This window comes from Rhinatrema bivittatum, chromosome 7 (assembly GCF_901001135.1).
Source record: "Rhinatrema bivittatum chromosome 7, aRhiBiv1.1, whole genome shotgun sequence".
In the NCBI taxonomy this organism is placed as follows: Eukaryota; Metazoa; Chordata; class Amphibia; order Gymnophiona; family Rhinatrematidae; genus Rhinatrema; species Rhinatrema bivittatum.
The window spans coordinates 309,669,428-309,683,479 of record NC_042621.1 but is presented as its reverse complement, the minus strand read 5'-3'; the positions used below and the strand labels follow the sequence as shown (position 1 = coordinate 309,683,479).

At 46.0% G+C, this 14,052-nt stretch overlaps 1 protein-coding gene across 1 annotated transcript in view; it reads left to right on the top strand.

Moving 5' to 3' along the window:
* Positions 1-14,052, top strand: part of LOC115096248 (deleted in malignant brain tumors 1 protein-like) — a 223,263-nt gene that overhangs the window by 41,384 nt on the left and 167,827 nt on the right. The window contains exon 7 of the mRNA XM_029610757.1: positions 3,613-3,921. Coding sequence (XP_029466617.1) covers positions 3,613-3,921 — 309 coding nt within the window. The remainder of the gene's footprint in view (positions 1-3,612; positions 3,922-14,052) is intronic.

The following is a 14,052-nucleotide window of genomic DNA, read 5'->3' as shown; positions in this document are numbered from 1 at the left end:
GGATCGCTGGAAGCAGGAAGGAGACCTCCATATTGGCAGTAACCCACTTCCAGCATGTTTTCAAGGCCTTCCATGTCTTTCATCCAACAGTTAAATTAGAGAGATGCAATTCAGATTTCCGCATAGAGCCTTCACCTCTCCTGCTATAGCCTTTAAAGCACATTTTTTTTTAAAATTCTTTATTTATCAATTTTTTCAAAATTACAACATAAAATAATGTTTAGTACAACTGTACACATTATCTTTAAAGTACTGTTATAAAGATCAGAAAAGTCCATACTACTAAATAAAAATGAGCCAAAATGTCATATGATCAACATTTATAACATTAGGAAGAAAGGAAAAATAGCGGTTTATTTTTACTCACTGGGTAGGTTCGGTTCTACTTGCTGTTTTTTCAAATTTTCTAAATAGATCTTCATTTGTTCTGGTTCAAAATAAACAAATCTTTTCCCATGAATTTGCATCACACATTTACATGGATATCTGATGTTCACCTGTGCTCCCATTTTTCTAGCTTCTTGACTCAATTGCACAAAGGCTTTCCTTCGTACCTGGGTGTCTTTAACTATATCGGGGTATATTTGTACTTTCTGGCCTAAATAGGTCTTATTTCTATTTTTTAAGAAGGTGCCCAAGATCATATCCCTTTCTTCTAGTTGACTAAATGAGAGAAATAAAATTCCCCTCTGCTCAATTTGATCTTCGGATGGAGTTTCTATATAGGCAGTTAAATTAAGGTCTAAGTCGACCTTCTCGTCATCCTTTTTCTCTACTATTCCATTTTTTAATGGAGTAAAATAAACTTTTGATATAGAGGGCATTTTTTCAGTCGGTATTAACAATATTTCCTTAAGATATTTCTTAAATTGCTCTCTAAGAGAGATCAATTTAAGATTAGGAAAGTTTAAAACCCTCAAGTTTTGGTATCTTAATTTATTCTCCATGTTCTCCATCCTTCTTCTCAGAACTGTCTCCGATTGAATTATAGTAGATTGTACCTTCTGGATAGAATTTACTTTTCAACATATCTCCCCTATCTGTTCTGTATGTTCCTTTATTGTTGGTTCAATATTTAATAACTTCTCTTGTGACTTATTCATTGTTGTTACCAATAAAGAGATAGATCTCTCCATAGTGGTTATTGCTAACCAAATCGAGTCGAGCGTGATCTTATTTGGTTTCTCTATTTTGGGTATGTTTAAAGCAGCAAGAGCCGTACCAGCTTGGCAGGTTTGAGAGATTTTTAAAATCTCCCCTGCCGAAGCTTCCTCAGCTTCCATTATCTCAGCTATTCCTCCAGTTACTCCTCGTGCTTCCCCAGATCCAGTACTTTCATCTACTGAGGCTGGGAAATGTATCTGGAGGTTTGCCGATTGAGGATGGGGAGGAATACTCGGTGCACCTGGGGACAGAGATATTTGTGTGTCCAAGTGGGTTAGATCAGGCTCCATATCTAATCCCACAGCAGACAATACTCCCGGTGTAGAAGCTGCTAGTGGGGTAAGAAAACCTTGTATCTTTAGCTGGTTGGGCGTCTCTGGGGCCGAGGCAGAGGACTCAGGCCTCAGACGCCCTTTCCGCTTAGTATGAGGCATTTAAGATTATTGGGGCTCAAGTATTTCTCTCCACCAAGAAAAGTCCATCTTTATTCGATAGGAAGTATAGGTAAGAATTTGTTTCAGTGAACTAATTAAATTAAAAGCCTTTAAAGCACATTTAACTCAGTCTACAATCTGTAGAAAGTGTTTATTGGGACATGGTATCCTTACTCATTATTTTTGGGGGTGTACCCGCATACAGGCTTTTTGGAAACACATATTAATATATATTAATAACCTTATAGAATGCTCAATCCCATTGCAACTTGACATAATTCTTTTTGAAATGAGACTAGCCATTTATCTTAAAAAAACAGAAGATTATTTGTGAGGAAGTTATTTGCTCAAGGGAAGTGTTCAGTTTTGCTGATATGGCGAGGAGAACACGCCTTTTCCATAGTGGGACCAACATTATGGAACTCTATGCCACCCGAATTACGCCAAGAACACTGTACAAAAACCTTCAAAGAAAAACTAAAAACTTGGCTATTTAAATAGACCTATACATAACAACTCCCCCCCCCCCCCTTCTCCCTCCCAAAAGCCTCCTCTTCCCCTAACCTAGAAGTCTAATTCTATTTAACTTTCGGTGAATCGTTTTTGATCATACGTAATACAGAATCGTGTATATAGTTGGGGGGGGGGGGGGGGGGAAGCAGGGGTTCAAGGAGGGGAGATGAATAATTTCAGTACTAGCCAGATGTAGAAGAGTACAGCATTCGGCTAGGTCATAGATATTGGATATATCAGGGGAGGTTTATGAAAAGCTTACTAAAATAAGTACTCTGTTATTTTCTAAATTGTTGTTTGGGATTAAGATAATGTCATGACATTTTATCATTCTGTTATTGTATGTTTCTTGTTGGACTTTAATAAACATATCTGAACTAAAATGCGCCTACCGCACGTATGTGTGAGCCTAATTTTAAGCGGTTACTTGAACAAACATATTTTGCGTATCTTCCTTAGGACTTTGTTGGCTTTAATGCGAGAAGGTAGTCGGATTTTAAAATATGCTCAAGTGAAGGCCATTCCCAGTTTTCCAATTAGTGCACCAGTTGCCCAGGCTGACTCAAGGTCATTCTGATCTCTCTGGTTCTTCAGTCTGCACTCATCCCAGTTGACTCAAACCTCTCACCTAGTCAATTTACGCCTAAATAGAGATTTATGCAGATTTACATCTCATCAAGAGCAGAAGTAAACATGTGCTGCTAACAGCTCGTCGTGCATTGCAGCTGCTGGATTTAAAATATGGATGTACATGCATAACTCTGGGCTCTGCCCTGGAATGGCCCCAACACACCCTGACTCTGCCCCTTTTTTTGCGGCTTTTAAAATTCGTGTTACTCACACCCATATGATTGCATATATAGACCTTTTAATGCGAGCAAATCTTTTAAAATTCACCCCATAGTAAATGATGGCAGAACAAGATCCAAGTGGTCCCTTCAGTCTGCCCAGAAGGTTATCCCCAAGTCTTTTGTTAAGGGTAGTAACTTCTGCTCCGTGCAATGTACTCATGCCTTATGTTAAGGGTAGTAACTGCTGCTCCCATGCTTTCTGATTGGTTCACTGCCATAGTGAGAAAAGAGAACATCTATTTCCTGCATATCCTTGGATCCCAGCCCTTTCTCTGTTCTCCCTGGCTCCCTCCACTGTTTCCAGGACTCAGGAAGGCTCTGTTTTAAAAAGGTTGAAGAATAACTTACCCATTAAGGGATGGACTCTCCTATCACATTTAAATAAATTACTTGTCCTGAACCTCCTACCTCTAGAATATTCCTAGTTTTACTCAAATAATGAAGCCTATTTCACTTTATATCAATCTATATATTCACTGTTTTATGTTGTCAATACCATTCTCAGTAGAATAAATCCATTACTTAGAATAGGACTGAGATAAACTGGTAAATTTCTCAGCCTCCAAGATTGATATTTTATAAATCCCATAGAGGTTTCACCCACCATCTGAAGTTATTTACTGATATTGAGGTCTTTCCTGTGCCTTCAGTATCTGATATGGAGCTGCGACTCTCGGATGGTGAGAATAAATGTCAAGGTCGTGTGGAGGCTAATTTTGATGGCACCTGGACAACAGTTTGCGGCACTGGATGGGACATGAGTGACGCCAGTGTTGTATGCAGACAGCTGGGCTGTGGAGCAGCTGCTGTTTCCGATGACTTTGGGCCAGGCAATGGAAGCATCCTTCTGGAGGAGTTCCAGTGTGCAGGAAATGAATCCTGGCTGTGGGAGTGTCCTCACCATAAAAGAGACTCAGCTTCCTGTGACCATGAGGACGATGCTGCTGTCAACTGCTCAGGTCTGTACTTCTCATTGCTCGCAAATATGAAGTGAGAAGTTACTGGACAAATTTAATATTCTCCAAGGACAAGCAGGATGGTAGTCCTCACATATGGGTGACATCATCAGATGGAGCCTGGCACAGAAAACTTTTGTCAAAGTTTCTAGAAACTTTAACTGACACACTGAGCATGCCCAGCATGCCACTATTCCCGCGTCTATGCGGAGTCCCTCTTCAGTCTCTCTTTTTCTGCGACTGTGGAACTCGTGCTTTTTTTCTCTTCTTTCATGAGTCCCGTCGGGTGCCTACGCATGTTTTTTCGGGTTTTTCTTTCTTGGCATTGGTAGTTTGCCGTCAATTATCGATGGTGTCGCCTCCCAGTCACCACCGGGCATCAACCGCATGCTGCGTTCTTTTTTCCATAGCGTCATCTGGCTTCCCAAAAGAGAGGTTCCACTAATAAAAGTGGTCCGTGCCTATAATTAAAAACTCACCTGAGGTAAAAGATTCCGATTTATCCCTGACAACTGCAAAGCAGAATGTTAATACAAAATAAAAAGACACTTTGAAATGTTGTATGCTAATGCCAGAAATCTAAGAAGTAAGATGGGAGAATTAGAATGTATAGCAGTGAATGATGACATAGATTTAATTGGCATCTCAGAGACATGGTGGAAAGAGGATAACCAATGGAATAGAGCTATACCAGGGTACAAATTATATCACAATGACAGAGAGGAGGTGGCGGGGTGGCTCTTTATGTCCGAAATGGTATAGAGTCCAACAGGATAAAGATCCTGAATGAGACTAAATATACAATCAAATCTTTATGGGTAGAAATCCCTTGTGTGTTGGGGAAGAGAATAGTGATAGGAGCATATTACCGTCCACCTGGCCAAAATGGTGAGACAGACAGTGAAATGCTAAGAGAAATTAGGGAAGCTAGCCAAACTGGTAGTGCAGTAATAATGGGAGATTTCAATTACCCCAATATTGACTGGGTAAGTGAAACACAGAGCATGCTAGAGAGATAAAGTTCTGGATGGAATAAATTAGTTCAGGAACCAATGACAGAGGGAGCAATTTTAGATCTAATTATCAGTGGAGCGCAGGATTTGGTGAGAGAGGTAACGGTGATGGGGCCGCTTGGCAATAGTGATCCTAATATGATCAAATTTGAATTAATGACCGGAAGGGGGACAGTATGTAAATCCACGGCTCTAGCGCTAAACTTTCAAAAGGGAAACTTTTGATAAAATGAGGAAAATAGAAAAAAACTGATAGGTGCAGCTACAAAGGTAAAAAATGTGCAAGAGGCGTGGACATTGTTAAAAAAAATACCATCCTAGAAGCACAGTCCAGATGTATTCCACACATTAAGAAAGGTGGAAGGAAGGCAAAATGATTACCGGCATTGTTAAAAGGGGAGGTGAAAGAGGCTATTTTAGCCAAAAGATCTTCATTCAAAAATTGGAAGAAGGATCCAACAGAAGAAAATAAGATAAAGCATAAGCATTGGCAAGTTAAATATAAGACATTGATAAGATAGGCTAAGAGAAAATTTGAGAGGAAGTTGGCCATAGAGGCAAAAACTCACAATATAAACTTTTTAAAATATAGCCAAAGCAGAAAGCCTGCACAAGAGTCGGTTGGAACATTGGATGATCAAGGGGTTAAAGGGGCACTTAGAGAAGATGAGGCCATCGCGGAAAGATTAAACAATGTCTTTGCTTCAGAGTTTACTGAAGAGGATTTTGGAAAGGTACCCATTCCGGAGAAGGTTTTCATGGGTGATGATTCTGAACAACTGATCCAAATCATGATAAACCTGGAAGATGTGGTAGGCCTGATTAACAAACCGAAGAGTAGTAAATTGCCTGGACCGGATGGTATATACCCCAGGGATTTGAAAGAACTAAAAAATGAAATTTCAGAACTAATAGTAAAAATTTGTAACTGTTATGAATTATGGGTTTCTGGACCCCTGGACCGAAGTGGGAAGGTCCCCACCATCGGCAGGCGGAGCTGGTGGATTGAAGTGAAGTCAGGCGTGGCAATGTTCGAAGGCAGGAGGCCGTCATGGCGTGGTCTGGAGTAGCAATGGTCGAAGGTAGGCGGTATCCATGACATGGTCAGACGTAGCAACTAACTCACAAGCGAGAGGATAAGTTGCCAGTCCCTCTCTGAGACGTCCCTCTCCTGAGACGGTGACGTCATGGAGAGGGACCGGCAGCCAGGGCGTGCCACGGGCCCTTTAAAAGTAGTAGAGGGGCATGTGTGAGCACCTGGAAGAGGAGTCTGAGGAGCCGACGACAGCGGCGTTTTCGCCGCGAGCAGAGGCCTCCCGGCAGCAGGCAGGACCGCAGCAGGAGGGACAACGCTGGAGGCACTTCCTCCACCATGCTGCGGAGCCAAGCAGCGTCCCCGGCAGGATGGCACGGGAGGTGAGGAAGGCCGGTTGTGAGCTCCGTGGCCGGCCGACGTAACAGTAACCTATCATTAAAATCATCTGATGTACCTGAAGATTGGAAGATGGCCAATGTAACCCTTATATTTAAAAAGGATCCAGGGGTAATCTGGAAAACTATATACCGGTGAGCCTGACTTCAGTGCCAGGAAAAATCGTGGAAACTGTTATAATGATCTGGAAAAGGGGTATGACGAGTGAGGTTATCAAATTTGCGGACGACAGAAAATTATGCAGAGTAGTTAAATCTCAAGCGGATTGTGATGAATTGCAGGAGGACCTTGTGAGACTGGAAGATTGGGCATCCAAATGGCAGATGAAGTTTAATGTGGATAAGTGCAAAGAGATGTATATAGGGAAAAATAACTTTTGCTGTAGTTACATAATGTTAGGTTCTATCTTAGGAGTTACCACCCAGGAAAGAGATCTAGGCCCAGTGCTGTGGTGATCAAAAAAGCAAACAGAATGTTAGGAATTATTAGGAAGGGAACAGAAAATAAAATGGACTATGTCATAGTGCCTCTGTATCGCTCCTTGGTGAGACCGTACCTTGAATACTGTGTGCATTTCTGGTCACCGCATCACAAAAAGGATATAGCTGCACTGGAGAAAGTGCAGAGAAGAGCGACAAAAATGATATGGGGCATGGAACAGCTGTGCTATGAGGAAAGGCTTAAGAAGTTAGGGCTGTTCAGTTTGGAGAAGAGACAATTGAGAGAGGATATGATGATAGAAGTCTACAAAATTGTGAAAGGACTTGAACAAATTAATGAAAATCGGTTATTTACTCTCTCAGATAATAGAAGGATCAGGGGGCACTCCATGATGTTAGCAAGTAGCTCATTTAAAACAAATCGAAGAAAATTCTTTCACTTAGCGCACAATTAAACTCTGGAATTCATTGCCAGGGGATGTGGTTTCAGCAGTTAGTGATACGGAGTTTAAAAAAGGTTTGGATAAGTTCTTAGATGTTAAATCCATAAACTGCTATTATGGTAATTAATAAGCAATAGTAGCTTGTGATCGATCTAATGTTTGGGTACTTACCAGGTACATGTGATTTGGATTGATCATTGTTGGAAACAAGATACTGGGCTTGATGGACCCTTGATCTGACCCAGTATGACATTTCTTATGTTATTATGTTCCACCCTTGCCCCCAGTGCCCCTGGACCAAGTCCATCACACTCCCCCATGAGGTCTTGTCCTGTGCCTTTAGGCATTGCATGACGTCTGTGGCAGTGATCTTTGTGCCCAAATGACCCCCAAGGGTCGTCCGGCATGCCTTGACAAAATGGAGAAGCTGTTCGGCGCTAAGAAATCGGAACCATCGACATCGACATCCAGGACTTTGACTCTGCATAAGGGAGTCTCGGCGACAACCCCCTTGGTGTGTCCTCCGCTACTGAGTCCCGATCCAGAAGTAGGAGCAGGGGACAGAGCAAGGTCCATATCCTCGCAGTTCAGATCCGGTTCTTCTCCATCTCCCTCAACTCTGGGTAAGGACCGGGGTGAGCACCAGGAAAACTCCAGGAAGCACTGGCATCAGTCTTCATCCTCGAAGACGTTGGACCACAGTAAGGCAGCGACGTCATCCATGCCTCCCCTGAAGCGGTCTTCTCTGGAGGATGTAACCTCTGGACAACCCGAGGAACTTCGTGGATCCCCATCGATACTGGTGAAGGGTTCGGTCCACCCCCCCCCCCCCCCCACGGTTCCAGGGATGATTCAATTCCACTGCCGCCTCCTTCTCAAGCCATCCTGTCCTCAGCAGCCTTTGAGGAACAGTTAGAGAGGCATGTGTGGCTGGCGGTCGGCTGGGCCCTGCAGGGCATCGAACCTCCAGTTCCACTGGGACTGCCACTGCCACAGGGGTCAACTCCTTTGGTGCTTGCACCTCTGTTGGAGTAGCTGAATTACTGCTAGGTGTCTTACTGACGCAGCCAGCCCAGTTGCCTTGAGTCCCTTCTCCATCAAAGGGTGCATTGCTGCTGCCTCCACCGGTTCTAATTTCGGTGAGTGATTCCTTGGGCAAGGAAGGTCCATTGGGGTCGATGGTGCCCAGGCTGTGCATGACACCCCGACCGATTTTAGCCTTCCTGGGGTCTTAGGAGCTGGTGCCCTCAATTTCCCCCTGCACTACCGATGCCTATGGGGCCATCGGTGCTGATGTGCCCCTGGATTCCACTGGCGCCTTCGGTGCCTACTTCGGTCCCACCGATGATTCCAATGCCTAAGACTCCGATGGGGGCTCCACCTCAAGTGTCTCCAGGCCTTCAAAGTAAGAGGGTGCCCCCTACGATCCCTGGGAGGGAGAGACATCAGTTTCCTCCACAGATGAATCTGAGGACTTGCCTTCCGAACCCTCTCCACCAGAAGAGAAGCATAAGTCCCCACCAGAGGATTTGACATTTGCTGGATTTGTAAAAGCCCTGGTGGAGTCAGTGCCTTTCCATCTCTTAATAGTTTAGGATTCTAGGCATAAAATGTTAGAGATCCTACAATTTATAGATACTCCTAAAGAAGTGGTGGCTTTGCCAGTAAACATTTTTAGGAGCTTGTTGTTCTGCTTTGGGAATATCCCGTCTCCATCCTCCCAGCGAACCGGAAGACCGATGCTGTCTACCTCATCCAGCCCACCACAGGTTTTGAACGCTGTTAGCTCCCACACCAGTCAGTAGTGGTGGAATTGGCCATGAAGAAGGCAAAGAAGCTCCGGTCTCATGCTTCGGCTTCCCCGGTTGTGAGCACAGAGCTCTGGATGCTCTTGGACGATGGGTATTCCAGGGCTCAATGTTGGCAGCCAGGATTGCCTGCTACCAACTTTATATGGGGCAATACTCCAGAAACCTCTGGAAACAGATCCAAGATTTGGTGGAACATCTTCCACAACAGTTTCAGGATGATTTACTGAAGGTAGTTCAACAGGGCCTGGAGTGTGACAAACACGGAGTCCGCTCAGCGTATGACATGTTCAAAACCACAATGAGGGTTGCGGCAGCCAGCATTGGGGCTCATCACATGGCCTGGCTTCACGCTTCCGATCTCCGTCCCAAAGTTCAGGCTCATCTGGCGGACCTACCCTGTACAGGGGAGAACCTCTTTGGGGACAAAATTAAGGAAGCGGTAGCACAGCTGAAGGATTATTACAAAACCCTTCAGGAGCTTTCAGCCAGCACCTCAGACACCCAGCCCTCAGGCAAAAAGCCTCCCAAGCAATTTACAAGGCACCCTTTCTACCAGCCATGAAAGTATTATCCGCCGGCAACCCGAGCAAGACCAGAGTGGGCATCAGCTAGATCAAGGGCACGGCAGCCATGTGCCACTCAACCGGCCCCTGCCTCACCTCAGAAACCCATCACTGGGTTTTGACTGGTGGCGAGGGGGTTTGAGCCAGCACACCCTACCCCAGGACCTCGAACCCCACCCCCGTAAGGGGCCGCCTGCAGCTCTTCGCGGACCAGTGGATTTCAATCACCTCAAACCAATGGGTCATTTCCATCGTGCAGCAGGAGTACAGGTTGCATTTCCAATGGACTCCTCCTCATTCTCCTCCGTGTCGTCGGTGGAGATGTTCAGAGAACCAGCAACTACTTTGAGTAGAGCTCTCTGCCCTCTTAATGGCTCGAGCAGTCAAACCAGTACCGCCAGGCCAGCAGGGCAACGGGTTCTACTGTAGGGATTTCCTGATTCCCAAGAAAAGCGGAGGACTTCACATTCTATATCTGAGGGCATTAAACCATTTTCAGAGAAAAATCCAAGATGATCTCATTGGGAATTCTGATCCCTCTCCTCAGAGCTGGGGACTGGCTCTGCTCCCTCGATCTCAATAACGCATATGCCCATATTCCCATTTCTCCCGCAGATCAGAGGTATCTTTGATTCATGGTAGAAGGGGGAGCACTAAGTATCGGGTGCTGCCTTTTGGCCTGGCCTCGGCGCCCCATGTCTTCTCAAAATTCTTGACAGTGATGGGGGCTTACCTCAGAAGGCAAGGGGTACACGTCTTCCCCTATCTCAACAATTGGCTATTCAAGAGCAACTCCAGGCAGGGGGCATTGTGTTCCCTACAGGCCACCATACGTGTTCTGGAGGACCTGGGATTTCTAATCAATTACCAGAAATCCCATCTCCAGCTGTCCCTATAGTTGGACTTCATTGGGGCCAAGTTCGATACAGTCCAGAGGAAGGCCTTCCTGCCACGGGCGAGGAATAACCCTCGCTTCCCTGGCAAAGGTAAATTCCTCCTGCCCTCACATTTCGGCACACCAGTTTCTGTGCCTTTTCGGGCACATGGCAGTGATGGTTCATGTCACACCATTTGCGCAGCTGCCCAATCGCAGGGCGCAAAGTGGTACCAAGCCTCCCAAGATCTTCAGGCTCACATATTAGTCACCGCTCCACTTTGGTGATCCCTCTTGTGGTGGGAGACCCTACCCAACCTGGAGAACGGGATGCCTTTCTTAGTACATCAGCCCCAGATAGACCTCACCACAGATGCATCCCACATGGGTTGGGGTGCCCACGTTGCAGATCTCAGTACCCAAGGCCATTGGTCCATGCAGGAGCAGCATTTCCAGAAACTTCCTAGAGCTGCGGGCAATCCCTTATGCTCTATGGGTAGTCTTAGTTCAAACAGACAATCAGGTGGCGATGTGGTATTTGTACATGCAAGCGGGGATGGGATCGTACCTCCTCTGCCAAGAGACAGTGCAGATTTGGTGCTGGCCCCTCGCAACAGGCATCTTTCTTTGAGCCGTGTAGCTCCCGGGGATGGACAATATCCTGGCAGACTTGTTGAATCAGGCCTTCCGACCCCACGAATAGTCCTTGGATCAGAAGGTCGCAAACCGCAACTTCCGCCTGTGGGGGACCCTGGACATAGATCTGTTCGCCTCCCCGGAGAACAGGAAAGTGGATCGGTTCTTCTGCTTGGTCTGAGTGGGCAGGGGATCGGTGTCAGATGCCTTTTCATGGCACTGGGGCAGTGGCGTCCTGTACGTTTATCCTCCCGTATCACTAGTCTCGAGGACACTTAAAAAACTCCAACAGGACCGAGGCACTGTGATCCTGATTACTCCTTTTTCGCCGTGCCAGATTTGGTTCCCGCTTCTGCGGGAAATGGTCTTCTGTCCTCCGATCTGGCTGGGGACTGTCCCAGATCTGATTATGCAAGACCAGGGCAGGTTGTGTCACCACAACCTCCAAGCTTTATCCCTCATGGCTTGGATGTTGTCTGGGTGACTGTACAAACCCTGGGCATTTCGTACGGTGTGTCTTGGGTTTTGTTAGAGTCCAGGAAACCTTCCAAGAGGAGGTCTTACAATCTCAAGTGGAAGAGGTTCTCGATTTGGTATGAAGATCACAGTTTGAACCTGTTTTCATGTCCCACACTAAAGCTTTTGGACTACCTATTGCACCTCTCCGAGGCTGGCTTGAAGCCACTTCGGTGAGGGTTCTTCTCAGTGCCATTGGGGCATATCATCAGGGGATGGGTGGGGGCCTCCATTTCTACCCATCCACGTAGGGTGTTTCATGTGGAGCTTATTGCAGTTTAAGCCTCCGACACGACCCCCAGCAGTCTCTTGGGACCTCAATTTGGTCTTTGCCCATCTCATGAGGGCACCGTTTGAGCCCCTGGGATCTTGCAATCTGAAGTATCTATCCTGGAAGGTCGCCTTCTTGGTAGCAACCACCTCAGCGCACAGGGTCAGTGAGCTTCAGCCTTTAGTGTCATATCCACCTTATACAAAATTTTGTCATAATAAGATGGTCTTACGTACACACCCAAAGTTCCTCCCAAAGGTGGTCACAGAATTCCATGTCAACCAATCCATTGCCTTGCCTACCTTTTTTCCAAGACCACATGCTAACCAGGATGAGCACGCTCTGCACACTCTGAATTGTGAAAGGGCCCTGGCTTTTTACCTGGAACAAACAGCACCTCAACGCAAGTCCACTCAACTCTTTGTCTCCTTTGACAGGAACAGGTTGGGGGTCGCAGTGTCCAAACAGACCTTATCTCATTAGCTAGCAGACTGCATTTCTTTATACTGTGCACAAGGGGACTGCAACATGAGGGCCACATCAAGGCTCATTCGGTCCTTGCCATGTCAGTTTCGGTGGCCCATTTGGGTGCGGTACCCATGCACAAGATATACAAGGTGACGACTTGGAGTTCACTCCTCATATTTGCTTCTCAATATTGTCTGGTCAAAGATGGACGACATGACAGTCAATTTGGTCAGTCGGTCCTCCATTATCTATTTCAGCTCTTCGTACCTTGGGCCTTTCTTTGGGTGCAGGCTTCTCCCCAAGTTTTGGCAGCTCAATTTGTTGTGCAGGTTTGCACCTGTTAAAGACTGCAAATGTTGGGAGCAGCCTGTAGCTTAATATTCACCTATGTGTGAGGGCTATCTTCCTGCTTGTCCTTGGATAAAGCAGATATGCTTACATGTAAGAAGTGTTCTCCAAGGACAGCAGGATGTTAGTCCTCACAAAACCCGCTCACCACCCCGCGGAGTTGGGTTTCTTTCGGTTTGATATTTTATTTTCACGAACTCTGTTATAAGACTGAAGAGGGACCCCGCGTGGACGCATGGTTAGTAGGAAGCTGGGCATGTTCAGTGTGTCTGCCAAAGTTTCTAGAAAATTTGAAAAAAGATTTCCGTGCCGGGCTCCATCTGATGATGTCACCCATGAGTGAGGACCAACATCCTGCTGTCCTTGATGAATGTTACAGGTAAGCAAATCTGCTTTATTGTAACTTCACATCTTGTAAATTCACAAGCTCACTAGTTCTGTTCTGTGACTGAAAAGTCATTTGTGACTCTATGGGGAAATTATTCCTATAGGTAGGACAGAGCAGATAAGGATTTAAATATGTAGTAAATATACATTTTATTTTATTGAAAGGTACATTTCTATGCCAAAATACAATAATGGAAACATATTGAACAAAATCTATAACCTCTAAACCTGGGAAAGTGGAAAGGATAGGCTCTGGACAGACTGGAATTAGACACAGGGGTAGATTTTGAAAGTTATGCGCGGGCGTAGATTTGTTTGCGCAACTCAGCATGAACAAATCTACGCTCGATTTTATAACATGCGCGTGCTGCCGCGCGCATGTTATAAAATCCAAGGTCGGCGCGCGCAGGGGGGTGCACAATTGTGCAACCTGCGCGCGCCGAGCCGAGCAGCCTGCCTCCGTTCCCTCCGAGGCCGCTCTGATTTCAGAGCGGCCTCGGAGGGAACTTTTTTTCTGGGTCCCCCCCACCTTCCCCTCCCTAACCCACCCCCCAGCCCTAACTAAATCCCCTCCCTACCTTTGTTAAGAAAATTACGTCTGCCCGAGGCCCCCAGAACGTCCCCGAATGCTGCGCCGCCCCCGACACGCCCCCCAAGCAAAGCCCCAGGACTTACGCACATCCCGGGGCTTTGCACGCACCGGCGGCCTATGCAACATAGGTGCGCTGGCGCACAAGTCCCCTGCGCGCGTAAATCCAGCTGGATTTACGCGCGCACGGCTTTTAAAAACTGCCCCACAGTGAGCATTTCAGCAGCAGGAATCAAAGCTATTGAGAAGTTGTTTTTGAGAGGGATATTTTATTAAAATGTTGCCTAATGATGGAAAGCAAATATTATAGGAGGCATTTCATTATTCTCAGTGGAACTAAAAA